At 58.6% G+C, this 26059-nt stretch overlaps 8 protein-coding genes and 2 non-coding genes across 10 annotated transcripts; all 10 read left to right on the forward strand.

Moving 5' to 3' along the window:
* Nucleotides 1–941: 941 nt before the first annotated feature.
* On the forward strand, nucleotides 942–2423 carry LINJ_36_2620 (conserved hypothetical protein; the record flags this gene model as incomplete). The annotated part of the gene is made up of 1 exon (XM_001469387.1): nucleotides 942–2423. One exon carries the CDS (start codon nucleotides 942–944, stop codon nucleotides 2421–2423), a length of 1482 nt encoding a protein of 493 aa, XP_001469424.1.
* A 1398-nt stretch (nucleotides 2424–3821) lies between these two features.
* On the forward strand, nucleotides 3822–5777 carry LINJ_36_2630 (chromatin assembly factor 1 subunit b-like protein; the record flags this gene model as incomplete). The annotated part of the gene is made up of 1 exon (XM_001469388.1): nucleotides 3822–5777. The coding sequence occupies one exon, from the start codon at nucleotides 3822–3824 to the stop codon at nucleotides 5775–5777; it is 1956 nt and encodes a 651-aa protein (XP_001469425.1).
* A 683-nt stretch (nucleotides 5778–6460) lies between these two features.
* On the forward strand, nucleotides 6461–9163 carry LINJ_36_2640 (putative nucleoporin interacting component (NUP93); the record flags this gene model as incomplete). Its single annotated transcript, XM_001469389.1, has 1 exon — nucleotides 6461–9163. One exon carries the CDS (start codon nucleotides 6461–6463, stop codon nucleotides 9161–9163), a length of 2703 nt encoding a protein of 900 aa, XP_001469426.1.
* Nucleotides 9164–10192: 1029 nt separating this feature from the next.
* On the forward strand, nucleotides 10193–11245 carry LINJ_36_2650 (conserved hypothetical protein; the record flags this gene model as incomplete). The annotated part of the gene is made up of 1 exon (XM_001469390.1): nucleotides 10193–11245. The coding sequence occupies one exon, from the start codon at nucleotides 10193–10195 to the stop codon at nucleotides 11243–11245; it is 1053 nt and encodes a 350-aa protein (XP_001469427.1).
* Nucleotides 11246–12342: 1097 nt separating this feature from the next.
* Nucleotides 12343–14139, forward strand: LINJ_36_2660 (putative DEAD/DEAH box helicase; the record flags this gene model as incomplete). The annotated part of the gene is made up of 1 exon (XM_001469391.1): nucleotides 12343–14139. One exon carries the CDS (start codon nucleotides 12343–12345, stop codon nucleotides 14137–14139), a length of 1797 nt encoding a protein of 598 aa, XP_001469428.1.
* An 814-nt stretch (nucleotides 14140–14953) lies between these two features.
* LINJ_36_2670 (putative C-4 sterol methyl oxidase) lies at nucleotides 14954–16162 on the forward strand (the record flags this gene model as incomplete). Its single annotated transcript, XM_001469392.1, has 1 exon — nucleotides 14954–16162. The coding sequence occupies one exon, from the start codon at nucleotides 14954–14956 to the stop codon at nucleotides 16160–16162; it is 1209 nt and encodes a 402-aa protein (XP_001469429.1).
* A 2468-nt stretch (nucleotides 16163–18630) lies between these two features.
* Nucleotides 18631–19752, forward strand: LINJ_36_2680 (conserved hypothetical protein; the record flags this gene model as incomplete). Its single annotated transcript, XM_001469393.1, has 1 exon — nucleotides 18631–19752. The coding sequence occupies one exon, from the start codon at nucleotides 18631–18633 to the stop codon at nucleotides 19750–19752; it is 1122 nt and encodes a 373-aa protein (XP_001469430.1).
* A 1089-nt stretch (nucleotides 19753–20841) lies between these two features.
* Nucleotides 20842–23631, forward strand: LINJ_36_2690 (conserved hypothetical protein; the record flags this gene model as incomplete). The annotated part of the gene is made up of 1 exon (XM_001469394.1): nucleotides 20842–23631. One exon carries the CDS (start codon nucleotides 20842–20844, stop codon nucleotides 23629–23631), a length of 2790 nt encoding a protein of 929 aa, XP_001469431.1.
* A 1206-nt stretch (nucleotides 23632–24837) lies between these two features.
* On the forward strand, nucleotides 24838–24909 carry LINJ_36_tRNA1. Its single transcript has one exon. It is a non-coding gene; the product is annotated as a tRNA-Pro (tRNA).
* A 197-nt stretch (nucleotides 24910–25106) lies between these two features.
* On the forward strand, nucleotides 25107–25222 carry LINJ_36_snRNA1. The gene has a single exon (XR_001203201.1). It is a non-coding gene; the product is annotated as a small nuclear RNA, U4 snRNA (small nuclear RNA).
* The last annotated feature ends 837 nt before the right edge of the window (nucleotides 25223–26059 follow it).

Genomic DNA, 26059 nt, shown 5'->3' on the forward strand with positions numbered 1-26059 from the left:
CTCGTGTGTGCGTGTTTCCTCAACGCCGTCAGCGATCTTCTCCTTTACTCTGTTTTTTGTTGTTGTTTTCTGCGTGCCTGTGTGAGGACAGATCCATCTTTTAAGTATCTCTCACTCGCTCCCTCACTCGTTGTCCTTCTTCTGGGTTCTCCCTCTCCCCTTTCACTATTTCTCGCTCCGTATAATAACGATCTTTCTTGGTGTGTGTGTTTCATTGTGTGTGTGAACGATAGTGGGAAAGAGAGAGGCGGTGTGTCTTGAGGTTCGTCTTTCACGGAGCTTTCTAGGCCCTCCTCTCCGTCCTGCGGCTCGTCGTCATTGCGGAGAGCTTTCGAAGACGCGGAGAAGATAGAGAAGAAGCTATTCTGCACGCCACATCTCTTGCTAGCCTCTCCCTCCTCTTCTGTGTGTGTGTGTGTGTGCCACGTGTGCACCCATGTTCTAATCCCGCTTTTGTTTTTTCAGGCTTCGTCGTTTCTTTTTTGTTTTCCGCTCCCCTCCCCCTCACATGAACATCGTTTTAGATCGCTCTCTCACGCGACGTCCTTTTCTTCCTTCCTGTGTGTGTGTGTGTGTGTGTGTGTGTGTGTGTGTGTGTGTGATTTCACTGTTTTGCGTCTTTTTTATTGTTTCTTGTGCGTTTATGTGTGCCTGGGGAGAGGAAAAGGGAGGGGAGAGGAGGCTTGTGTATTCGGTGCCGTGAGGCGTGCGCTCATCTTCGAGCTTATCGGAGTAACGTTGCGCCTGCCGTTGGTGCTTGCGTCCATTTGTTTTTCTCCCCAGTGGTAACTTGGTACTGCATCTCTCATCTATTTTCTGTCTCTTCTCGTCTGCTGAGTCGTCATCCATAGACTAACGCGTGCGCCTCATCGCTGCGCTCGCTCATCGCGCCTCCCCCATCCATACCACCTCACCCTTAGCGCATACCTCGCTGGAGCCGCATGCCGATAGCCGCCATGCTCACAAAGGACGCAGACTGTGAGAAATCGCAGCAGCAGAAGCTCGAAGAGGACATCAAGTCTCCGTGCACTCCCTCGTTTCACTGCATCTCTGACGAAGATCCAAAGAGTGACAGGGCAACCAATTATAGTTGCGCAAAACCTCTTGATTGGTCACCGCAGACACCAGAGACGCCACCGGTGAGCGTGGCAGAGCTGAGAGTGACGGCGGTGGCGGATACGTCCGTGACGGAAACGACTTCCGAGAGTGTGACACATAGAAACGAACTGCGCGCAAACGAAGGTGAGTCGAGCGCATCGGGGACCGTAGAGAAGCCCTTTGATGGCGTCGCTGCTGCAGGAGGCGCTGCACCCGCAGCGGTACCGCAGAAGGCACAGGAGAGAGGATCATCAGAGCCTCTCAAACCCAAACGGTCGTATGGTACCTCTGACGCCGTGTCATCCTCTTCCTGTCATGTAGATGCACTCGGCGATCTCGCTGGCAGCGTCCGGCAGCACCATCCGACCTCCACACCCACGCTGGGCACCAGCGGCAGCAATGGTGGCGGCGATGCGACAAAGCACGCGGTAGCGGCGGGGCATGTCGATGGGTCACTGCCTCCGCCACTGAGTGGAGTCTTCTTTCCCTCCACGGCCTGCGATGCGGTGACGACTGCCTCCTTGGTGACCCTTATCTCCTCCTACTGCGACGTTGTGACGCTGGTGCAGCTCATGCGGGTGAACCGCTCGGCGCACCTGTTGGCAACGAGTGATGCCGTGTGGAAGCCTCTTCTGGTGTCCATGAACCTGCCACCCTTGCTAGCCGCCTACGAGCGGGACAAAGACTACTACGACTTCTTTGTCGAAGACGTCATCACCACACGTGCTCTGCACGGACACTACACATTTCAAGCCGCAAACGCCGCGTCAGGTAGCCGTGAAAGCGTAAGCACCACGAGCGGGTCAAGGTCCGCCGTCATGAACCGCGACTACGTGTCACGGGACGAGGACTCCCTCCAGGATGATATCTTCAACATTGCCTCATTGCAGCTGCTCATCTCCGCCGCCTCGCTGGGTCAGTCAAACCACCTTATCGGTCGTGTGCAGCTACTCCTCACGTATAAAAATGAGTCGATGGAGGTGTTGCAAGGCTCATGCCGCTTCTCCGTTCATCGCCGCTGCTTCTCCCTCTGCTGCAGCGCTTTTGGTACGGTGAAGCGCGGGCCCGTCTTCACGGTGGCCGTCGCGACGGTGACGAAACCATGGGCGAACGAGGGATTTCAGCACTTCAGCGAGCACAAGAATGGAATCCGGCTAGTAATGACACCGGTGCTGTGGGAGGGCCAGAGCCCTGGTTCGCAGATTACGGAGAACGACATTCTTGTCGTAAGCCGCCCCAAGCCGGCGCCCTCCTTGATCACATCGACGACTGGATCGGCGGCGGCAAACAGCTCTCTGGACGCCCCTACAGCATCACGCGGCTAGTGCGGGTAGTGGTGGAAATGAGTGCACGGTGCCTGTGGCATTCATGTGCCGGAGTCGAGACTGCTGTTGAATGTTTGTTGGCTTTTGTTTTGTTTCCTACCGCAGTATTCTGACAGCAGCAACAGAACAGAGGGCCGCGGTACGTGTCGAGAAGGCAGCTCCACGGAGGGAGGGCAGAGACAATGGATGTGTGTATACCTGCATCTCTGTGGCACGCATCTCATGCCCTCGTGCGAAGGGGAAGAGCGACGGTAGGTAGTGTGGTGTTGTGTCGGTGACCGCTAAAATATCTCGCCCCTGCCCTCCCCTCCCCCTCTCTGTCCATGAGCATACGGGCCTCTGCCAATACCTGCGCATTGGATCTGTTTGTCATCTACACGCATGACGTTAGCGGTCGCGGACAGGTGTGTTTAGGTGTGTGGGCCTTTCGCTGTTGGATACCCGCGTGTGCGCGTGTGTTCTGTAAGCCCCCTCTCTCTTCTCTCTTTCTCCCTCGCTTCTGGCACTGTTTCTCCCTGTTCCCTCTCTGCGCGAGCGCCCTTGTGTATTTTGCGCTGCAGTGTTGCATGTCAAAGAAGGCGGAACAGCACACCCACACACGCGCGCGTTAATTGAGTCTCAGCGTCATCGTTCATGCTGGTGAGAGGGACAAAGGGGCTGGCCTTGAGTCTGTGCTGGTTGGGGCAACGAAAACAGAGGCGCGCTGCACAGCTGTTGTGCTCCGCGAGTTTTTCTCCCTTGTACTCTCTCGCTCTTTGCAAAAATACGGTCTGTACCGTGGGCAATCCGCACAGCCGACTCATCCAGGAAGGGCAAGGCGGAGACGAAGGGATGACCGCGTGCAGAAGTGCGTATCACTGGAGTGCAAACGAAGGCCATCGTGGTATCCTCGCACTGCACCGTGTTACGGGCTCCCCACTCCTCTCTCCCCGCTCTGTGTGGTCTCCGCCACCGCCACCACGGCTTTCCTTCGTGTTTCGTGAGTGCCTATCAACTCTCTCTCTTGCGTGTATGCTCACGCATCTACCCCTTGTCCTCCTCCCTCCACCCCTCAACCCCATCCATCGGTGTGCAGCATCATACATGCAAGTCAGGTGGGACAAGCGCCATTCATAGAGTACACACGCACACAGATACGTGGGTGGCGAGTTCGTGATTGTGTCTGCGCGAGTCAGGCATCGATCCTCACGTACGCTAACGTCTAGCCGACGAAGAGCGCGAGCGGGGGGGCCATCAAGGCGCACAGAAACAGATACTGCAACATCAACACAGGAGAGGCTGTTTCAGTGTCTTTTTACTATTTCTTTTGCGGATGAGAAGCTCTGTAGTACGCGCGCACACGCATCCGCACACATTTTCTATCGCACACCCGCTTCACTAGCGCGCATACGGGTAGGCATGAGCTCCCACAATACAGCAAAGGAAGAAGCGAGAACGGGCGCGCACGTGGAAGGGGCCGGCCTCGACGGAGAAGCGTGCTGCGCTCCCCATCAGCCGCTGCGCGTGCGGACCATTGAGATTCTGTGGCACTTCAATGAACGCAACGAAGAAGCGGAGCTGCTGGGCCTGCAGAGCAGCGTGACGGAGGGCATTACGAGCGTCGACTACAACCCTCGTTGCCATCGCATCGTCACCACCGGTGGCGATGGCAACATTCGCCTATGGGAAGTGCGCGTCAAAGCGGTCGACGCTTGGCTAGAGAACAACGCAAACGACATGCTGGCGTGCTGCCGCCACCTGTGCCGCATGCGCACCTCCTGGATGCCGCTCACAGCGCGGTGGTCGCCGCAAGGAGAGATGATAGCAAGCGCACACTGTGACGGCAAGGTGTGCCTGTGGTGGCGCGACCCTGCCGGTGGATCAGCGGCCGCAGCAGCATCGAGTGATGAAGGCAGCTGCGGCAGTGGTCTACAAGGGACGTCTGGCGACTCTGACGGCGACGTAGAGGAATGGAAGGCATACCGCCACCTGACTGGGCACATCAGCGATATATACGACATCTGCTTCTCCGCTGATTCCCGCTACCTGCTGAGCGGCGCTGGTGATGGCAGCATCGTCATTCACGATCTGGAAGGCTCGACAATGCCGGCGCTACAGCTCACCAACCTGCACGCGAAGTTCTGCCGCGGGGTCGCGTGGGATCCATGGACGCGGTTTCTTCACACCTTTGGCAGTGGGCCGTCACTGCTGTGCTTCACGCACGTGCCGAAGAGCGAGGGCCAGCACCGCCGCATGCACCTCGCTGGCCAGCGCAAGTGCCAGGGGGACTACATTGGCGAGTCATGTGCCCTGTCGTACCGCCGCTTGTGTTGGTCGCCAGATGGCTTGCTGCTCGCTGTGCCGTACGGCAAGCTGACGAGGGCTGGCCAGCAGCAGGCGCCAAGCACAGCGAACCTGCTGGCCTTCATCGAGGCAAAGGAGAAGGCGGAAGCGACGTTGCGGGCAACAAAAGACCATCCGCAGGACACCTCGTTGCCCACGCACATAACGGAGGCTTCCGGGGGCAAAAAACGCCACGGCGCGCCTGTGACAGCCATTGCAGATGCTGGCGACGATGCGTTGGATGGCATGCTTCACTGCGTCTATGTCTACACTCGAGGGGCGCCGGATAAGATCGCCTGTCGACTTGGGGTGCGCGGGTTCAGCGAAGTGCGTGGCGTGCTGTGGGCGCCGTGCTTCTTCGAGCCGCTGCCCGCCGACGAAGTGCTCGAAGGATGCTCGCAGCAGCCCACGGCCCTTTCGACCACCGCAACGGCAGAGGCTCCGCCGTCGCAGCTGGCAGCGCTTGAAGCGGCGCGTCAGCGCCGCGGTGCCTGGGGGCCAGCAGAGTACCGCATGGCGATTGCCGTGTGGACCTCAGATGCTGTCATCGTCTACACCACAGACAGCAGCTCTCGCCACAGCGACTTCACCGACTTGCACATGCGCAGTATCACCGATGTTGCTTGGAGTCACGACGCGTCCCACCTCTACACCGCCTCTCTTGACGGGTACATCAGTGTCATCGCGTTTGGCGATTCCCTGACAGCGGCACATCGACTACCGTACTTCTCGGCATCGCCGGCGGTGCGCTCGCTGTGCGGGCTCCTGGAACGTATTGAGCGAGTCGGCGTCAGCGTTGAGGCCGGTCGAAGCACCGGCGCATTCTCCGCTGGAGCCGCGAGAGGGTACAGAAAGGCTGGAGGCGACGCCCCTGCCGGTGCAGCAGCAGCGGCGGTGACTAAGACCAGTGTAGCTGTGGTACGGAAGAAGAGGAAGGTAGAAAAAACGAGTGGTGATCCCGCGGCACCGTCAGTGATGGCCAAGAAGGCAGTTGATATGCAACAGCTGGAAGCCCTCATCTCGGACATCTGAGCGGGGAGGTCGTTCTTTGCGTGTGTGTGGGAGGAGCTGTGATTGTGGATGTCGCAAGCTGCGCGACCTACGCCCCTCCCCGGCCACCAGCCGATCTCTTTCCCACCGCCACTCCTAAAGACGCCTCGCTTCTACAAGGCGCATGTGCTACATGTCAATATAGACATGTACGGTAATATTTTACGTTGGGCTGAGAGGTGCTTGCGCATGTAGCTGTCGTCGCCACTCGCTTCTCCTGTTCTTCTCGGATGCGCGTTGTTAACAGGAGCGGAGTGGCACAGAAGCATACCGGCACGCACGTGTCTTCCTTCTGTCCGTCGTATCCTGTCGTTGCTTTGTGGCCTGTTCGCGAAGGTGTTATCCTCGTGGAGTCCCGTCTTGAGTGCGGCAAAACAAAAAAATGGGGCTGGCAATGAGCCGGTAAAAGGTGCGCATGCGTTGTGCGCAAGGAGGGGTCTTTGCTGCCACTCCTCATACGTTTCCAGGCTGTCTCGCACCTTGCACCCCCACTTAGTGGCGGAGGTGGGCGGGGTCTGTCATGCGCGGAGGGCATAGCCTTTTCTCCTCTGTTTTAACGTTTTGTGCGACCCGTGGAGACCCCACAGCACGCGTGGGATGAAGCTGCCCCCTCTTTCCGCATGCCTTTACGCCATCGTCTCGTCCCTTTTCTGGTTCAGATCGCCATGTTTAGCTCGACTTCCAATATTGCCCCGCGGCGGCTTGGCAGTGCCGGCCCTGGCGGCGACGATGCCTCAGCCTTGCGCGTCATGCCCTCCGCAGGTGATCCCGCAGACGAAGTGCGTGTCTCACTTGCCAGCCTTACGGCGCGGGCACAGAGGCTTGTATCTGAAAGAGACGCTGAGCAGCTCCTGCGCAACGGGTTCGGCCTTTTCGAGGCCTCCCGCAAGGCCGCGGAGGAGGCGCGGCACCAGGCGAACAAGTGCCAGTCCACGAGCGAGGGCTACGCCCCGGCGACCCACGCGTCGGTGGAGTTGTTCATGACTCAGCACCTCGGCTTCGACGCTCAAGCGCAGCAGCGTCTGCTGCGGCAGCTGCAGCGCCGCCACGCTCAGCTTGGTGTGGATCTGGGCCCGATCGACACCCTACCGGGCGCCGAGGCCTCGGGTTTCACGGGGATCGCGGACGTGGACGCGGTGGTGGCAGAACTGAAGAATGACATCCTGCTCGACGTCCAACACGCCGTGCACCGACGTCAAACGAGCATTGTGCGGGACCAGGTCGACACCCTGTTCAAGGCGGCCTGGCACCCCTTCTACGTGCGAGTCGCGGACGACTACGAGACGCTGTCCATGGGGGCAAACGAGCTCGCCGCTGGCAAGGCAGGAGCCAGTGGCCGCCTGCGCTCCATGGGCACCGCCGCCCCGTCCGCAAACGCATTGGGCGGTGTCGGCAGCGACGCTAGCAGCTCCCTGGTGGACATACTCAATAGCGGCTCTTCGTTGGCCATGGAGTTGAGCCGCCGCGTCGCCGCCTTTGCCGCCATTGTTGAGGAGTACGCACCGGCGCAGTGGATCACGCACTTCACCGCATACGTCACGGAGACGTCGCTGGACGGGGCGAATGACTTGACGGTGCTGTGGGCATCAATTGTGCAGATTATCGAGCCAATGCAGCGGCGCGGCTCTGAGGCCGACATCCTGTCCTACGTAGCCAGCAGCCGTCGCGTGATGGAGCGCAAGTCGCTGAGCCGGCTGCTCGAGCGGGTGTTGCGCATGGACCCCATGCGCTTCGAGGAGGTGGAGAACATGAGTGCGTCGCACCTGATGGACGTAATCGCGCGCTCGTGCGGCGTGACGAACCACTGGATGCACACCTTCGTCGCGATGCGGGTGGGTCGCTACGATGTGGCGCAGCTGGCGATGGATGCTATTGGAATTCAGTCTGTGCGCGATGCAATGGCGAAGATGGCCGCGACACCTCCTGCCGAGCGCAACGCTATGCCACCCGCGTCCGATCTCCAACCTGTCTACGCCGAAGCAAAAACAAAAGAAGACCCATATCGACAGGCCGTGCTTATGGTGCTGCTCGCTGGCCGCACGGGTGAAAGCCCGGCAGCTGTCCTGCGCACTATACTGAGCCTCGCACAAAGGGTGACGGACTCTCTGGAAGACGCGCTATGGCTAAGACTGTCATGCATTCGCGGTGTGGACAAGTCGGCGCAAGTTACACCGGTTCAGAGTCTCCGCACGCTCCAACGTGCAGTTCTCGATGACATGCAGGATCTGGTGAGCATCACGCAGGGAAACGCGTGCCGTCTGGCATCGTTTCTCATCCACGCCTTGCTTCCCTCGACAGGTCTGCGGCTGCTGTTAGAGAACAACATCACCCATGTGGACGGCTTTCACATGGCGTTGTGCTTCAGCGCGCAGAACCTCTTGCAGGGTAGGCTGCACTCTGCGCTCGAGGCTCCAATCGACATTGCTCGTCACATGAGCCGCTACTGCTCCGTGGTGTTGCTGGGCGTCGATCGCCGCCTTCCTGCCACCGTGTTTGCAGGGACAGCGATCTTCGCCTACTTCCACAAAAGTGGTTTGACGGAGGCGTTTGTGGAGTGCTGCTTGAAGGATGTCATTTGCGCACGGCTGCTGGGCTCGCGCAACGCCGTGGGTGGGCAAGATGCACTGCTCCTGCGGGCCGGTGCTGGCGCGCTTTCAGAGGAGCTGCTAAAGGCACTCATGCAAGTCGCGGAGGCTGCCTCGGCTCGCAGCGAGGTGGCGAAGGCTACTCACGTTCTACTGGCGGTCGCCTTCCTCGCAAGCCAGCTCTGCCGGCCAGAGCTGCAGCAACGGGCTCTACGGCGCGCAGTGCAGATGATGTCGCCAGCTCTCGCTCAGGTGCTGCATCTTCCATCGCGCAGCAGCGTCGTGTCGGACGTTCTGTCGCAGGCGGCGCAGCTGCAGCAGGCTGTGAACGCTGTCCCCCATCATCTGAATGAGGAAGCCATCAACGCGCAGGACTACCAAACATTCGCACTGCTGTGCCGCATGGCGGATGTGTATGCTTTTAATGTTAGCGGCAACTTCAGCGACGCCGTGGATGCGTTCCTGCAGCTGCCGTTTGTGCCGCCGCCAAACACCGCTGTGACGGGCGGGGTAGACGCCTATGTTGAGGCGTACTGCAACGCACCTGGAAGCGTGCAGCTAGGCGCAAGTGCCGCGCTACGGATTGCCATCTCAGCAGCAGGGAAGCTTCTCCAGTACTACGCACGCAGCAGCACCGGCGGTGGCGCTGACGTCGATGAGAAGAGACTCCGCCTGCTGCACCGAATGCAAACCGTGCTCGAGTGGGCTCGTCAGTGCTGCGCACTGACCAGTGTTGCATACCCGGCTGTCGCAGAGGAATTCGAACGGGTTTATATGTGCTAAGAAGGTGCGCGGGGGTATTTGGTGCGCGCACATCGCGTTTTCCCTCTCCCTGCTCTTGTCCCTTTTTCACTGCGCTGTACCGCTTCTCACGCACGCCCCTTTGTACGGCAGTGTTTCTCTTTCCCTTTGTGTGTGCGTGTATCTTTCCTGCACCAGTCGTTATGATCCGTCATCTGCACGAGTATGCGATGGGACAAGGCTGGCGCGCGCCCTGTCTGTGTGATGTGTGATTCGCGTGTATGTTGTATCCGTCCCCCTCCCCCCCCTCTCTGTGAGTGTATGTTGTTTTGGACTCATCGTGTACGGGGCATCAGAGGATCGCTGCCGGGGAGGTGCGGAAGTCGGGGTACCGAGCCGAAAAGGGGTTAAGACGAGTACTTATATATATATATATAGATGTGTAAGGTTGTTTTTGCACATCTGCATCATTGTATGAGGAATGCAGAGGGCGGCGTTGACGCCCTTTCTACGTTTCGCCACGGTGCCTCTTGGCTAATCCTGCATGGGAGAGTGCAATCAGGCCCGTTTCTATGTGCGTGCATGCGTAGAAGGGTGTCCGTGTGCACAGGTGTGTGTGTGTGTGTGTGTTTGCGTAAAGACTTTAGACAGAGACATCCCCTCGTGTGAGGGCTGTCGTTCTAAGATGCAAGTCAAACCAAAAGAAAGGAGAACTCATAGCGGCATATAAAATAGATGCAGTCGATGCGTGGATGCTTCGTCTCTCAGCATGGTACTTCACGCAGGCGGGTGTCGGAGGTACGCTGTGTGTGTGTGGGTGGGTGTGGGTGGGTGTAGAGGTGAGGAAAGGGGAAACAGCACGCTCCACCACCACCACCCCTCCCCACCTTCCCGCTCAGCGGCCGATGTCAGCCGCGCTTTTGCGTTGTGTTCAGCCGCCCTCGTTCTACTCTGGTGCGCTGCCTCCGCCTCTTTTCCTCATCTTCTGTGGATCTCCCGCACACTTCCCCTCCCTGCACTCGTGTGCGCTTTCTCCCGCTCCTCTTCAGTCCTCTGATTGGCACGTGGACGATGCCGCGGGACACGGATCTGGAACGGCTGACGGCGTTCGCCAAGGACTACGCTCAGCTCTACGCGCGCTTTGCGAATCACTTCGCCATCCCGGAGAGAGCTACCATCGACGGTTTTGCGGAGCTGTTTGATGCGAGCCACATCGAGTACCTCCACTACTGCGGCGGCACGACGCTCGAACGTCCGTTCTTTCCCGCCATCACAAGTGAGCTTCTCATGCTGAGCTCTGCCTACCTGTCGATTCCGGAGGCAGTGGCACCGCGCGGGGCTCGTACGTTTGGGCTGCTTCTGAGTTTCTTCATCTATTCCACTCAGCCTGCACGACAGCAGCCCAAGGTGCCGGCTAGTGTCACCACGGAAGGGGCGTCGTTGCCGCCAGTCCAAACAACTGCGTCGCTTGTGGAATCCACCCTACCCCGCAGTGGAGGACCGCGAGCGGCCCGCATCGCGATGATGGCGGACAGCCTCACCAGCTCAAGCACTCAGCAGCCGCAGTCTTGCAGCGCAGCAGAGGGAACGGCAGCCACTGCACCACCGTCTCCGCCTGTCCCGTCGTCCCTGCGTCTTCCGATGCAGCCAGTGCCAGTGAGTGTCAGCTGTATGCGCTTATTGCTCTCCCGTCTGTTCATTGACGCAGGATCGGGGGTCATGTCTGGGCAGTCCTGTGCAGAAGCTCCGCCTCTACGCACAGCAGCGGCAGCCGCTCCAGCGTCCGCCTCGCCGGCTCAGCTGTCCCATACGGAGGCCAAGGTGGTGCTGGCGCTGCGCCGCGCCACTGGGTGGCATATTGAGCCCTACCTGCAGCAAGGAAAGCACATTTCTGCGCTCTTGTCCGCTCATCAGGCGTGCGCGGTGCCGCTCGTGCAGCACGTCACGCCTCTCCCGCGCTCTCTCTTTGCGGCTACACTGACAGCACGTTCGATGCTGAATGCGTCGGCGGCACCGGAGGAGATAGGCGGGTCCGACAGCCTCTTTCGCGACCCGGACTTTGTGCGACTGCGACAGGGATACGAAGCAGCGCGCCGGCGACTGCTACTTGGGGAGCGCCGGTGAGCACTGCGAAGGAAGTGCCGTTTGTTTCTTTTTTTTTGTCTTCCTCTGGCAGTGGCACTGGAGATCTCTTTGAGCAGCGGCACACTCTATCGTTCCCCGCTACTGCGTTTCAGAGTGCATGAGCCACATTCGCAGAGAAGGGCACCACGAACTTTCCCTCTGCCTTTCTTTGACGCGTTGATATCGTGGACCGCGTGAGGCCCTCTAAGAGGGGCCTCAGTGACGCACTGAACGAAATGAAAAGGGAAACGAGTACGCGTTTGTTTTGTGTGCGCGCGGCGTCCGTGTGTCGAACACCGACCATCACGTGCAATGTTCCTCAACCAGCATGTCTGTCAATTTGGTTCATAGGTCCTTCCCTCCCTTTTCCACCCTGTCTTCATCTGCTTCCAACTCTTCTCCACCTACACCTCCTCCCCTCCACGCGGCCTTGAATCGCCATCGTCTTTGGAGCACGCCTAACAGATTGCGTGTCCGCTCGCGCATCCCCTGTGGCGTGAGCAACGAGCCTGTCCAACTCTACTTCCTCCCCCTGCCCCACAATGACCCTCCGACGCGTTGTGCTGCGAGGGGGACAATCTTCCCTATCGCCTCTGTTAAGCAGCATGCGATGCGCGCGGCAGCAGCACAACACTTCGGACCCAGCGCAGATTCACTCTGACAGAGACCCAGTCTCTTCTTCCTCGTCGACTGGCCCGTCACCCACGCTTGGGGTCGCAGGCACACCGAGCTCGGCTGGTGGGCCCCAAGAGGCGAACCTGCTGTTCGACATACTCGGAGAGCCTGTAGCTCCGCCGTTGAAAGCTGTTCTGCAAGACAACTCACGAAAACCCAGTGCTTGGCAGCCACTCCGCGGTGCATCGTCAGCGCCCTCGACTGATGCAGGCGGAGAGGGGCGGATCTTGGATGCGTCGCCGCCAGCATGGTCTCAGCCCATCCAGCAGGTAGTCCGGCATGCGGTGCTTGACCCTTTGCGCTACGCATCCTCTCAAATCGACGGCAGCGAATCACAAGAAAAGCGCCGCGAGAGTGTCGCGCCGCCGTCGCTGCCGGACTTGTCGGCGCAGTACAAGGTGATAATTGTGGACGCTCTAGGGATGCCAGCCGATTTGCCGAGAGGTGCCCCACGGAGCTTTGAAGACCTGCTCGAGCTCTCGCCGTCGATCCTTCGGACGCAGCTGCAGAAGCTGATTGAGCGCAAGCGCTACCGCGCCCTCACCCCTGTGCAGGCCGCCGTCATACCGCTTATGCTGGAGTACCGCGATGTGCTCTGTATCGCGCCCACGGCAACTGGCAAGACCCTCTGCTATGTCTACGCGACTCTTATGCACCTCCTGCTAAAGGACATAAATGATCGACCAGCCGCAGCAGCAGCAGCAGCAGCCACCGCGGGCGACGAGGGCAACGAGGGCGGCGGTGTCAGCCTGAACCGGCGGCAAGTGGAAACCTTCCTGCAGGAGAAAATCGACAAGGGCGAAGTCTGCCCCTACTGCGAACTGAGCCTCAGCGAGGTGCGCGTCTGTCCAATGACAGGCTTCCCGCACCCGTCCGCGTTCGAGCTCGAGACCGACCTCGCTCTTCGGTCAAAGGAGCGACGTGCGATGCGGCTGGAAGAGCTACAATCCTCTGTCGCGGAGCCGCGCGTGCTGGTGCTGGTGCCGAATGGTCAGTTGGCCTCTCAGGTCTCCGCCGTGTTCCGCTCTCTTCACTGCGACTATAGGATCCACTGCATGGTACGCGCCTCCAGCGCAGAGGAGCAGCGCAAGTACCTGCAAGCGCTGGAAGGCGGCGTCGACGTGCTCGTCGCCTCCCCAGAAACCATACTGCCAGCGTTATACAGGCATAAACTGTCCCTGAGGAAAGTGCAGACGGTGGTGATGGATGAAGTGGACGATATCGTCTCTGTGAATCACTTCGAACCCATGAAGATCATCCTCGGCGCGCTGCCAAAGGGTGTGCGACGGCCGCAGCGACTTCTGTTCGGTGCCTCGCTTCCACCCGTTGCCTATGAAATGATCAAGAAAAAGATGCTGCTTCCCTCTCACAGATTTGTGCTCGTCGACCTCAAAGCCCCGGCAGAGCTAAGTCGTGCTGCTCCTTCTTCTCTAGCGTCGTCACTGTCGTCCTCCTCTCCCGACAAGCCGAACGCGGGGGACGCCGGCGATCTCCCTGTAGCAGCCTTGTCTACCACCGTGACGGGCGGTTTCTTGACCGCGCGCACAAATCTGCGTCACCTCGTATTTATGGTGGGGCGCGCCGAGAAGGTGCAGAAGCTCGCGTGGCTGTACGAGACCGGGAAGCTCAACCCAGACCAGCGCACCCTCATCTTCTGCAACTCACGTCACAACGTCGCCTACGTGTGCGACAAGATGAAGGAGCTAGTTTCGCAGGTGAACTTTACCACGCTGACCTCGCACGCCTCGTCGTCGGCGCGTGAAGGTGTACTGAAGATGTTCCGAACAGGGGTGTCGACCAGCCTTATCTGCACAGACCTGCTGAGTCGTGGAATCGACTTCCAGGGCGTGGTCTACGTCGTGCATTACGACATGCCAACAGACATGGAGACCTGGACGCACCGGTGCGGTCGCTGCGGTCGTGGAGGCTCTCTGCAGGGCAGAGGGTATATCTACACCTTTTTCCAGCCGGAGAACATCAAGCTGGCAAAGCCGCTGGTCGGGTATCTTCGCCAGCATCAACAGCTAGTTCCGCCGAGGCTGCGCGAGTACGCAAAGCAGTCTTTCATCGATGTGTTCAGCAACTCGCTCTTCCACCATCCGACGCGGCCGCGCCGCAAGGATGATCCGCAGAACAGCACGCCGGTTCTCGGCCGAGGCATGCGACGCTTCCCCGACTACAAGCAGGGCACCATTCACAAACACTTCCGGCCACATTGACAGTGGAGGTGCGGTGTATGGCTGACGTGAAAGAAGCAATGTGAAGAGGGAACGCATGCCTTCGATCTATCGGCCGTTGTCGCCTGTAACAGCACTGTTGCCGTGTCTTTTTCTGTTGCTGAGTCCGCACGTCTGCGCGACACGTCTGCAGCTGTCTGCCCCCCCTCCTTTTTCTTCACATACACGCACGCGCACACCTTCGTTGTGACTTGCGTTTAACTTCCTTCCTCCCTCCCTCTTTGCTTACGCTAACGAGCAAGCAAATCAAGCCGCAGACACCCATGAACTTCTCGCCGAGCGCACATTAGTGACTATAAGAAGGGCGCCTGTTGTAGGTGCACCGCGCCTCGCCCTCTCCACTTTCTCGTGCGCAGTGCAGATGACAGCTCGCGGATGTCACCGTGTCTTTGTGCACTCTCTCAGTAGTGGAACAGTGCTTTAGGTGCCTATGTTTTTTCCTTGGAGAGGATGCACCCCGCATGTGTCTCCTCACGCAGCCATGTCACATCACCTGTGTACCCCTTCTTTGATTATGTTAAGCTGTCTCTGAGTACAGATCCTGAGTCGATCTCGCTAGCTCGTCATCCATCTCTTCTCCCCGCCCCCTCCCCTGCCCCTTCTCTTTCCCCACTCCCTCTCTCGCTAGCGTGCCTTTTCTATTCTCACCACTGCAGGACTCTCATAGCCTCAGTCATCACCACCACGAAACCCCCCCCTCTCATACACGTCGTGCTTGACGGCCTACATTACACCCTCTCCCTTTCCTTCCTCTCGTTATTTCCACCCCTCTCCCCGCCTTGACCCTCGGCCCTCGATGGAGCTCACAAAAAAGCAGGTGAAGATCCCGCCCATCCACAAGCTGCGGCCAGGTTGGTCTGCAGTGGCGCTGCACACAGTCATTTATCTTCTCCGCCACGACTTCGTCACAGCCATTGTTGCCACTTTTGTTGTGCAGCCGCTGTACCACCGGCTGATTCTGCAGAGTACCTATCTGCAGCGGCTCTCTGACCCCGCCCTCTTCACGCTGGTTTTTGCGGTGCTCTGTCACTGCGTTCCGTGGGCCTTCTTCAACGGCATCTTCCTCTTCTTTGACAGCCTCCACCCCCAGTATGGGATCGAGGGCCTCAGAAACAACGCCCTGCTGGCCCCGCTTGGCCGCAGAATGGCAGTGTACAAGCTTCCCCGGAAGCCGCAGCAGCTGCCATCAGCAGCGCTCATCTTCAGCACCATGTTACACACCGCGTTCAATCACTATCTGGTTATTCCAGTTGTGCTCTATGCGTACCTGGTGCACACAAACTCATGCGCTCTGCGCGCCCCACCGCCGGAGACGGTGATTGTCGGCTTCACACCAGAAGACGTAGTCAACTACATGAGCGGTCGCAACCTGAAGCAAATTCCGATTAGCCTGGTCACCATCACGTCGCACTTCCTGATCGCCAACGTAATTAACGAGATGGGCTTCTACATTGTCCACAGCATCCTGCATTCGAGCCCCACGCTGTACCGTCTGTTTCACAAGAAGCATCACATGTACACGGGCACCATAAGCATCGCTGCAGAATACGCCACGCCGTTGGAGGAGATTCTCGCAAATGCAATCCCCACTACTGCGTACTTCGCGTTTATGTTTTTCCACTACACGCGCGAGGAAGCATCGAAGTCGAGCTTCGTCACCTCAGCGCGGGCGTGGCCTCTCTTTATTACGTGGATGTGGGCGCGCCTCTGGGAGACATACGAGGTGCATAGCGGTTACTGTTTCAGCGACACGTGGCTGGGCAAGCTTGGCCTACTGCATGGGCACCGTGCCCGCTTCCACGACTTCCACCATACGCACAACGTCTGCAACTACGGCAGCGGCCTCTTCATGGACGCGCTGCTCAATACGATGGATCCATACCTGATCTACCGCTACCCAGACAAGCACCCGCGCACGACGACGCTGAGGGAAGAGGATTTGAAGGAGCCGCGCGATCTGGAAGCGGGCAGTGAAGCGATGGACCAGGTGCGCGCGTGTTCGTAAAGGTGCTCAGGCACGAACGACTTCACGGGCAACATAAAGTCTGCTGTTGCCCGAGTATTGAACCTTCCGGGCTCACTTTCTGTTTTTGTTGCGTTTTTCTTTGTCTACAGAGGCAATGCTCACAGAGTCCTCCGGTAGTTTTTGTAGCTGATCTCCTTTTCTCCTGATGATGCCGGCCACCCGACCGTGGTATCGGGGTAGAGTGCCCACACTGTAGGACCGCCACGAGCCTGCACCGCCTGCCCTCGGGTACGGCTGCGGACTCCTGGTGCCGGCAGACAAGTCTGGGCTGGCGCTGTGCCAAAGAGACTTGCGGCCATGATGAGGATTGGACCAGCTCACTCCGAGCTGTGCCGACGCTCCGGCAAATATGCGCATCCGTCTGCTGCTTTTTTTTCTCCGTGTGCTTCGTTGCGGTGATGTCGGGCTTAATCCTGTGCCTAGCCGATGTTTTTGGTGCTCTCACTCACCGCTCTCGACCCAAATGGCCATCCTCAGTCTTTCACTCGTCCTCGCTGTGTGCTATCTTCCTTTCGCTTGTATCTTCTCACGTCCTCTAACTCACGCAGACAGACGCTATCCCTACATCACCCTCTTTTGTTGCTGTGCTCGCCGTGGATGTGTCCGTGCGCGCACAGATGGGGTAACGCTTTCTGGCAGCACCTCAAGACGAAAGAGGGGAGAAGACGCACGAAAGAGAACACACATAGGAGGAAAGCAATGGAATGGACTCTCACTTACGCACGCACACACTCACGTGTGTATCAACTGTGAGCGAAGAGAGTCACGAGGACGGGTCATTGAAGAGGAAAACAACGGCTTGTAAAGAGCAGGAAATGGTGTATCAATCAACGGCAATAACCTGTGTCTTTGGCGGACCGCGTTTACTCTCCCAATACGTCCCTTGTACGTCACTTTTTCCTTTATTTGCATGCCGGTGTGTCTGTGTGTGTGTGTGTGTGTGTGTGTGCGGGGGTGACGTCATGTTCACCTACCCCCACCCCACCCGCGCGAGCTTCTATGTGGGTATGCTTGCAAGACTGTGGGCGCTGCACTATCCTCCTCTATGCTTTACTATGAAGACGAGTAGCCGCCCCGCACCAGCACCGCCACCACCCCGTTGCACATGCTGCTTTGCTTATATATATATATATATATAATGCTCCCCCTCCCCTCGCCTGTGCTGCTTTAGTGTGTGGTTTTCTCTTCACAAATGAGCGTCTGTCATAAGCATCGTAGGTGCTGTGTGCAACGCCGGAAAGAGCGCTATTACATGACGTAACCGCCATCTCATCCTCGCTCTGTATCCCCACCCCCCTCCCTCCCTCCCTCCCCATCTCTCTTCGTCTCTGACGACGTGGGACACCTCAGCGTGTGGTATCTCAGGATCCAGTGTCCTCACTCTGTGTGTAGGGAGGCCAAGCAGCACCCCCGCTCCCTTTCCCTGCCTAAATGCGGAACCACCTCTGTTGGTGACAGGGTCATGCGCCTGCGGCGTCGGGCGAGGTCGGAGCGATGTGTCGCTGCTGATGTTGGCGGCTAGGTTCTGGATGGCGGGGCGTCGGAGCGAGCTGCGACAGTAAGCACATCTGTACCATCCATATGATAGGTAAAGTGTCCAAGTGGATCGAACGTATTCCACCCCCGGTCCTCACTGCCTGCTGGTGATGGGGAGCCTGCGCCACGGCGGGTGGGCAGAGTTTGAGGCAGGGGCCGTGCTCAGCCGACGGAGTCGGTGCGCTGCTGTACCGCGTGTCTGCAGCTGCTTCACACCACGCCGACAGGGGCCTGTGACAGGCCGGGGGTAGAGTAGTGTTTGACTCATGCTGTATGGCAGAGAATGGATGCGTTGGGAAAAAAGCGAAGAGGAGTGCATTGTTGGACAAGCGGTTCCAGCTCTCGCCCTTCCTTGTGTCTGTGGATGTCTGTGTCCGAATAAAGGACCGAGCGTAGAACGTGGTTTATCTTGCTGATGAGTCGCTTCTTCTGGGTAGTGAATAATGCTAACAGAAGAGAGTGGAAGTACCGACATAGAAAAACACGGTATCATGTACAACACAAGGTTCATGTGGATTGTGTATGGGAGTATGTGTCTGTGGGTATGTGTGCCTAGGCGCATGTCTGCATGGTTTGTCTCTCTGTCGTGCATGGAGATACACTGCGTGCCTTCTCAATGGCACTGGTAACCCTCGTGCGCCTTACTAACCTCCCTCTCTCCCTCTTTCTTTGCTGCACTACCGCGCGCGCTGCCTGGCCCACACAACTTCGTTGTTGTTAGAGAAGGGGTGTCACCAGTGGTGCAGTAGATAAGCCAGCGGGCAACATCGCAGAGGTACAGAAACACATACGCCTCTTCCTCATACATCACCAGGTATCCCTGCACCTTTGGACTCCACACCCATTTCCTGTCACCCCTCCCCACCTCTCTCCACTCGCCCATCCCAACCATCTCTGCCGCAGTGCACATCATGTCGTGTGAGCCCAATAGCCCGGTGGTAGACACCACAACCGCCGCTGCAGCGCCGAAGCTGATGACGCTCAAGGAAGCAATCGACCGGGATGGGGTGCCGGCCACGTCCAGCTCGAAGCAACGTCGGCTGATGGACATTCATGTCACGGCGTACCCGGGTTTAGTTAATCAGCACATGCTTCCAAAGCACAATACAGCTGTCAATGATTTCTCCTCGATTGATCCACTGCAGTACCGCAAGGCGCACACAGTGCGCAACAACAACACCGCCAGCTACAGCGAGAAGGAGGAAAACGTGCTAGATATGCTCACCACAAACCAATGCGCCAATCGCATGACCCGCCTCGGCATGCAGCTGAGGGAGGAACGGGCGAAGAACCCTAAAGGCATGCCGTCGATCAGCAGTCTTGCGCCGCGTGGCTACCGCAGCCGCTTTCTCTCCCCAAGCTTCGACGAGCGGTCCACCTGTCGGTGGGACTACTGCCAGTGGGAGCCGGACGGCTTTCACGACACGGTGCGCCGCGAGCTCCTCGCCGCATACCGCGACGACTGGACAGAAGACGAAAAGGCGGATGTGGACATCTCCATGAAGATTCCATACTTAACGATGGCGGTGTCTTCGGACCGACTCAAGGACAAGGCTACGATCTACCGCAAGGACTTCATGGAAGACGCAACTCAAGCGGACTACCGATCGCTGTCTTACAAGACCAACCTCGAAGACCTCGGCATCTCGTACGCCTACTCCGCCTACTCCATCGATGACCCACGACGCAAGGTGCTCTTCGATGCGTCCGTCGCCGCCCTCAAGACACCGCACAGTGTGTTGGAGAAGACGTACAGTCCGCGCAACTCCTTCCTTGAGAAGAGCTTGTCGACCAAGCAGCAGCCCTCAGCACGTGAGGAACTGGACCGCCTGCGTACGATGCGGCGGGAGGCGCTGCGCCTATCCGCGGCGAAGCGCAGCGCCGCTGAGTCTAACGATGACGGCAAGACGACGAAAACGGTGGTGATTCCCGGCATCAAGGGTTCTGGCTACCGTCGCGCGCCAAAGGGCAACGACTCGTACGTGTGTCTTTCGCGTGATCACTTCTGCTACCAACAGGTGGACAACTTCTAAGCCGTCATCATCGCGTACCTTACAGCCTGCGCCGACTGTGCGTGTGTGTGTAGGGGTCGTCTCTTTCTTCTTTGTTGTTTTCCGATGTACAAGACCTTTGTTTCTTACTGTGTGTGCGTGTCTGTGCTATGCTCACATCAACGCAGATACGCACGCACAGTAGAGCGAGAGATACGAGGAGTGAGAAAGAGCTAATCAGAAAAGATGCATTGCTCTCCCTTACTCGGTGTTGAAGCCAAGGAGTGATCTGCGCGCCATCTCTCCCCACCGCCCCCTGAACTCCCTCCTCGATCCGTGTGCACCCTATTAAACTGTTTACGTGCTTCTCTCTCCTTCTTACTACAGTGCACTCGAGGGCGCACAGATGGGGAGATCTCGGCAGCAGCCGACGGACACACACTATAAACGCATATGTGGCTGATCTGTGTGTGTGTGTGTGTATGTGTGTGTGTGTGTGTGTCGCTCCTCTTTTGTTAGAGCCGCCTTCACATCACTCAGCATCCATGCAGTCCTTTCGTGGTTCTCCTATCGACCTCTTACTCTCATTGACCTCGTCCGTGTCCCCCATCCCTTGCCTCTCTCTGCAACTGAAGCGGAAAAGAAGCAGTGGGTACAAATCATGTTACTCTGTTAAATGCGCCAAATGGACCCTCGCGCTGGAAGAGAAGACGTGCGTCTCTTGTGGTTTCCGTGTATGGCTAAAAGCATCGTTTCTACAGCAGTCTTTGTTGCCTTGAGTGTTTACCTCACCATCTCCCATTTTCGCTGCCATGACGAGCACATCAGTCCCCGCACGCCTCTTCCACCGGTCCCTCTCCCTCCCCACCCTACCCCCTTATCTCTCACTCCCACGTCTCTGGTGCAGACGTGGCAGGACTCGGTCTTGCAAGATTCACAGCCCATCTACTACTCCCCCCTCCTCCTGCGTTTTCCACCTAATTTACCGAGGGCAACAAGGGCATTAGTCGTATTCAAACGGTCCGTATCACAAACGAGAAAGAAGCAAGTTTTTCTCGAGGGAGCCATCGCTGGCCGTGGAGCCAGTCGTCTACCTCTGCCTTCCTCTCCTCTTCTAACTAGTAATACGCAATGAGCTCTGCAGAGATGTTGCTGGATGCAGCTTCGCTAACACCCTCTCTCTCCCAACTTCTCGCCGTCGACTCCGTTTCTAGCGTGCTTGCGTACCTTGTGCAAGGCGCCATCATCGATGACCCCGATGCACGGTTGCAGGCACTCAGTGAGGTTTTAGCTCACGTCAGCACGTCGCCGAAAAGTGACAGTGCTGTTTCTGCAAATGGCGTCGGCGCTGACGGCACCAGCCCCTCTTCCGCCACGTACACGCGCGTGCATGGCGCAAGGTGGAAGTGGGCAGATGTGGTTATGCGCGGGGTAACCGACCCGTGGTCGCGCATCCGATCTCTGGCTGCACCGGTGATGGCTGACCTACTAGACGCGGAGGTCGAGCTGGTGCTGCAGCGCCACGACAGTAGCTTCAGCACCTACCTCAGGTCATCCAACAGTACGCCACGCTCCTCCTCGGTCGCGAGGACGACACCACGTAGCGCAAAGAAGGACTGGAAGGACGAGCTGACCGCAACGGAGTCTTCGTTGCTGGAGAGCGTGTCGGCGCCGCTCGAATACGTGTGGCACCGGTGGCGGGGCATGTCGCTCTGGTACGAGCAAGACGGCATTGTACGTATGCTGGCGAAGCTGTACAGCCGCAGCGGCACCCCTTCCGGAGACGCCCTGCGCACAGACGAGGCGGGGCTGCGCTGTCTGCTCTTCAATGTCATCTTTCCTGCGCTGCGCAACCCACAGCTGCCCGTGCGGGAGTCTGCAGCGCTTCTGCTGGGCATTCTCGCTGACCGGCGGAGCTCCACCTCCCTCTCCCCGGCCATCACTTCCTTCGTCGTAGACCACGTGTGCCGCACTATTATGCAGGTGCCGACGCCAGCCCGGAGACACTCACCCGAGACCTTGGTTTCCGTAGAGGACACGCGCGTCTTGGAGGGCAACCTACTCGCTCTGAGCAAGCTAGTGGATGCCGACGCTATCCGTGTAGAAGACGCCGACGTGATGCCGCTTCTGCTGCGGTTGTCGAACTACCCGGCGTCGAGTGTTCGCCAATACGTGGCTCAGATTCTTCGGCCGCCCTCCCTGTGTGTATTTACCTACCTGATGCAGCGGCTGTGTGAGCACCAAAACTGCATGCCGCAGCACGCCGAAGGTGACGGAGACAGCAGTAGCAGCGTCCCAGGCGGTGGCGAGAACGATGACAGCGATGGGCTCAGCTGGCAGCGTCTTGAGACGCTGATGATGGCCCTACAGCAGCACCTTCTGTACCTGCATACCACGTCGGCGACGATGCAAGACCTGTTTCACGTGAGCTCCGATACGAAAGGTATCCTGACTCCCGTCGTGTTCGCGACGTCGCTGTCGGTGGTGTTTCAGGCGACGCACTCGCCTCGCTTCGAGGTAGCGCGGATGGGACTACAGCTGTTCCCTTTGCTGCTGCAGCTCAGCCTCCGCTTCTGCCCGCCCGTTGCGCTGCCGCGCGTCTGCGAGGCGTGCTGCGGCTCTGACGGATGCGTGCAGGCAGAGCTGAATAGGATCGCCGCGTGCGGGGCCGTCGAGACCTTGGCGAAGGCGCAAACGTACGTGGCCACGTTCGTGGTGCCGGTGATGTGGTGGTTTCTGACGATCCGGCGGTTGGTGGCGGAGGTGAGGGAAAAGATGACGCCGTCGCCGACGACGGGGGCGCCGGGCGAGACGCGCGCGCAGGTAGAAGATTTAGTGCGACCGTACGCCACCTTGGAGCAGATCCTGTTCGCGTCTCAGGCACACCTCAGCGGAAAGGCGAGCAGCAGCGCGGTGTTGCCGCGGCACACGGCAACGTGTGCGCTGCTGCCTCTGGTGACGTACTTTGCGACGGTGATGGACCCGGAGGAGTGGCACCGGTGCGTCAACGAGCTGCTGGCGCCGAGCTGGTGGGCCGGGCTGCTCGCCGATCCGGCGCGGCAGGAACAGGCGCGCGTCGGGCCAGACTTCGTGCGCGCGGTGCACAGGCGCGGCACGAGCGATGAAGTACGGCGCGTCGTCGAACTTGTGCCGACGCTCACGGCGGCCCTGGCCGACGCGCCGACGCATCAGCAGTGCCTCCTTGTGGCGATGATCCGGGTGGCAGTGGTGGCACACACGGCGCGCACCGTCGTGGTGGAGGAGCACGCGCTGTCTTTTCTCTACCACGAGGCATACGCGGCGCCAGCGCTCGTCGAAGGCGGCGATGCGGTGTCACTTGGCCACGTGTGGCTAAAGCACTTTATGCCGACGCAAGAAGCCATCCCGGCAGCGGCGCTGTGGGGCGAGTCATCGCAATCGAGGGATGGGTCGATCGTTCTTGTCGAAAGTAACTCGACCGTCTTTCAGGCTATCGAGAAGAGGTGCTACCAGGAGCTGTACCAGTCCCCTCAGACGGAGCCGGTGGCGCTGCGCGAGCTACGATCGCTCATGATGAGCCTGTCGCACCCGAGCATGAGCGTGCCGAGCGGGGAGCACGTGTACTGGTACGCCGCCGCCCTCGCCGCGGTCTTCGGGCGTCTGGAGAAGGTATGCCCGCAGTGGCGGGAGACGGACACGGCGGCGACGGCGGCAGCGACAGCAGTCTTCAGCGGCTGCGAGGACGACAACGAGTGCTGGGACGACTGGGACGACGACGAGGACGGCGCCGCACAAGGCATCTACGCGGCTGAGGAGGTGCGGAACGCAAGGGCGGTGGTTTTGGTGCTGCGCGAGCGCGCGGCGGCGTGGATGGAGGCGCGCGACATGGCGGCTGCCGAGCATCGCTTTCGCCCCGAGTTCGCCGTCCTCAGGGCTCTCTGAACGCCGAAAAGGAAGAGGGCTTCGTGGCTGCGTTGTGTGTGTGTGTGTGGCTCTTGTTTGATCGATGTCAGATGAGGGTATTTATCCCACTGTGACTGTGCTCACCACCCAGCCCACATAGGCGCTGTCAACAAAGAAAAATGCCGAACGATCGACGTGTTCGCCACACCTTCCCGGCATGCGAGGTGATTGCACGTCGTGGCGCTTTGATCTTCATCCTAGCTCCTTTCAATTCTCCTCCCGTTTTCTCCTCACGCAAATAGACCCACATTGACCTGCGGGAACCGTCTCGTGTCGAAGCGCAGTTGGTCTAGTGGTAGAATTCTCGCCTGCCACGCGGGAGGCCCGGGTTCGATTCCCGGACTGCGCACACTTTTCTCAGAGAACCCAGGTGTGAGCAGCCCCCTCCCGCCGAAGGGAAAAGGTCCACACCATGTCATCGAAAGGCCACGGTTTTAGCCGAGCGAGGGCTCCGTCTAACCGCACGCCGGATGCGCTCAAGAATGTTGGCCACGCTCCGGCCAGGGCTCTCTGAAGACCCTCCGTCTGCCGGTGCGCCGCCTTTCCAACCTGTCACCCGCGCAACGGGCGCCACCGCCCCCTTGTTTTGGGGCACTTGCGCCCCGAGCCAAGGCGCGCAGCCCGAGGAGCGGTAGGCCCGAGACGACGCGGCGCACCACCAAAAGGGAGGTGAGCAAACGGAAAGGCCGGCAAAGCGAGCCCATGACGCGCGGCAGGATAGCCCCCCCCCCCCACACACAGCCCGGCCGCAGCCCCGCGAAAAACAGCGAACTCTGAATTCTGCAGCCCTTGACCTCATTATCGTAGAATACGCATGCCGACCGACGCAGCACAAAAATGCCAGCCAAAAAACGGGGTCCGAAATCAAAATGGTTTTCAAAATCTTTCCAAAAGGTCAAGAAAAAGGCCGCTAGGGGGATCGAACCCCTGACCTCCGTCTTACTAGGACGGCGCTCTGCCATTGAGCTAAGCAGCCACTAACAAAAAAGCACACACATACCCTCGCCGGTCTCCAAAAAACCAGAGAGTCAAGGAAAAACACTGCGCAGTCCGGGAATCGAACCCGGGCCTCCCGCGTGGCAGGCGAGAATTCTACCACTAGACCAACTGCGCTCTACAAACAACCGCTAAGAGCCGCCTTCGGCGGCTCCACATGCCCTAAAGAACACATTCGCAAAATCCAAAGGTCCAGTGGTCTAGTGGCATGATTCTCCCTTAGGGTGGGAGAGGTCCCGGGTTCAATTCCCGGCTGGACCCTTTTCCATCCGCGAACCAATGAAAAAAATGCTGTTTCACGGGTCGAACCTAGTACGCTCGAACTACAAACCACCCTCTCACCCGTTCAATCACCAAAACAAGAATAAAAACATACATAAAAACCAGAGTACACCAACATCAAAAATCGCGAACACATCCTGTCCTGCAGACCTTGCAACATACGCCGACCACATATCAAGCCTTGCGCAGGGAGATGTGAACGCAAGAACCTCAGGTGACTGTTCACTTAGTGCTGAACTAAAGACTCCATTACTCCTACTGCAGGGAATATTTGATCCCACCACGGGTGGGGGATACTTTTTGTCTTCCCTCGGCTAACCGCGTGAGACTGGGGAGAGAAGGTGCGTTCCCTTCCGCTCGTCGTGCGTCGTCTGGCCACTCGCGAAAAGCAGTGTGCTCTGCCCAATCCGCAGCTTAGCACACGCTGGGGAAGTACAATGATAACGCCGGAAAGTGCGTCATTTTGTGCTACTTTGTCATTACCGTTGTAAATCATTTCGCATTCACCCCACCCCGCTGGTTTACCGGCTGTGGCTGGGCTGGTAAGTGGGTTGGAGGTGGCGGTGCCACAAAAAAAAAAGGGTGTCAAGGGAGGAAGGGGATAAACAGAATGTGCGCGCGTACGCCGGAGAGAGTGGTCGAATGCCAGAAGTCCGCCCTTTGCCTCTGCGAGAGAAAACGGTCTTTATAGAGGCAACGATTCTCAGAGGCAGGCACTGGCGCTTGAGGCGGTCCTTGCCCTGGCAACGCGATAAAGCCCGAACACCTCTGACACCGGAAAAGGGTCTACTCAAATCGGAAGGAACACGGATTTGGAGGTGTCTTCAGCAAGGGGGTGGAAGAAGATTACATGCTCCACCAAACAGCGAAAAAAAAAAGGAGAGAACTGCAGAAAGGCGGAAAAACGTTGAGAACCACACGTACGACCACAGAAGACCGCAAGCGTATATATACATACCTGTATGTATCTTCGCGCGCCACGCAGGGTGCGGGGTTCCATGAGGCAACAAAAGAAGACGGCCCCCGTGTATGCGCTGCGCGCGCCTTGACTCGAAGACAAAAAAAAACTGAAAAGCAAAAGAGCGCCCCTCAAAAAGCGGCAAGAGCGAACTTACCTGACGCTCGCAGC

Source organism: Leishmania infantum, chromosome 36, assembly GCF_000002875.2.
Source record: "Leishmania infantum JPCM5 genome chromosome 36".
In the NCBI taxonomy this organism is placed as follows: domain Eukaryota; phylum Euglenozoa; class Kinetoplastea; order Trypanosomatida; family Trypanosomatidae; genus Leishmania; species Leishmania infantum.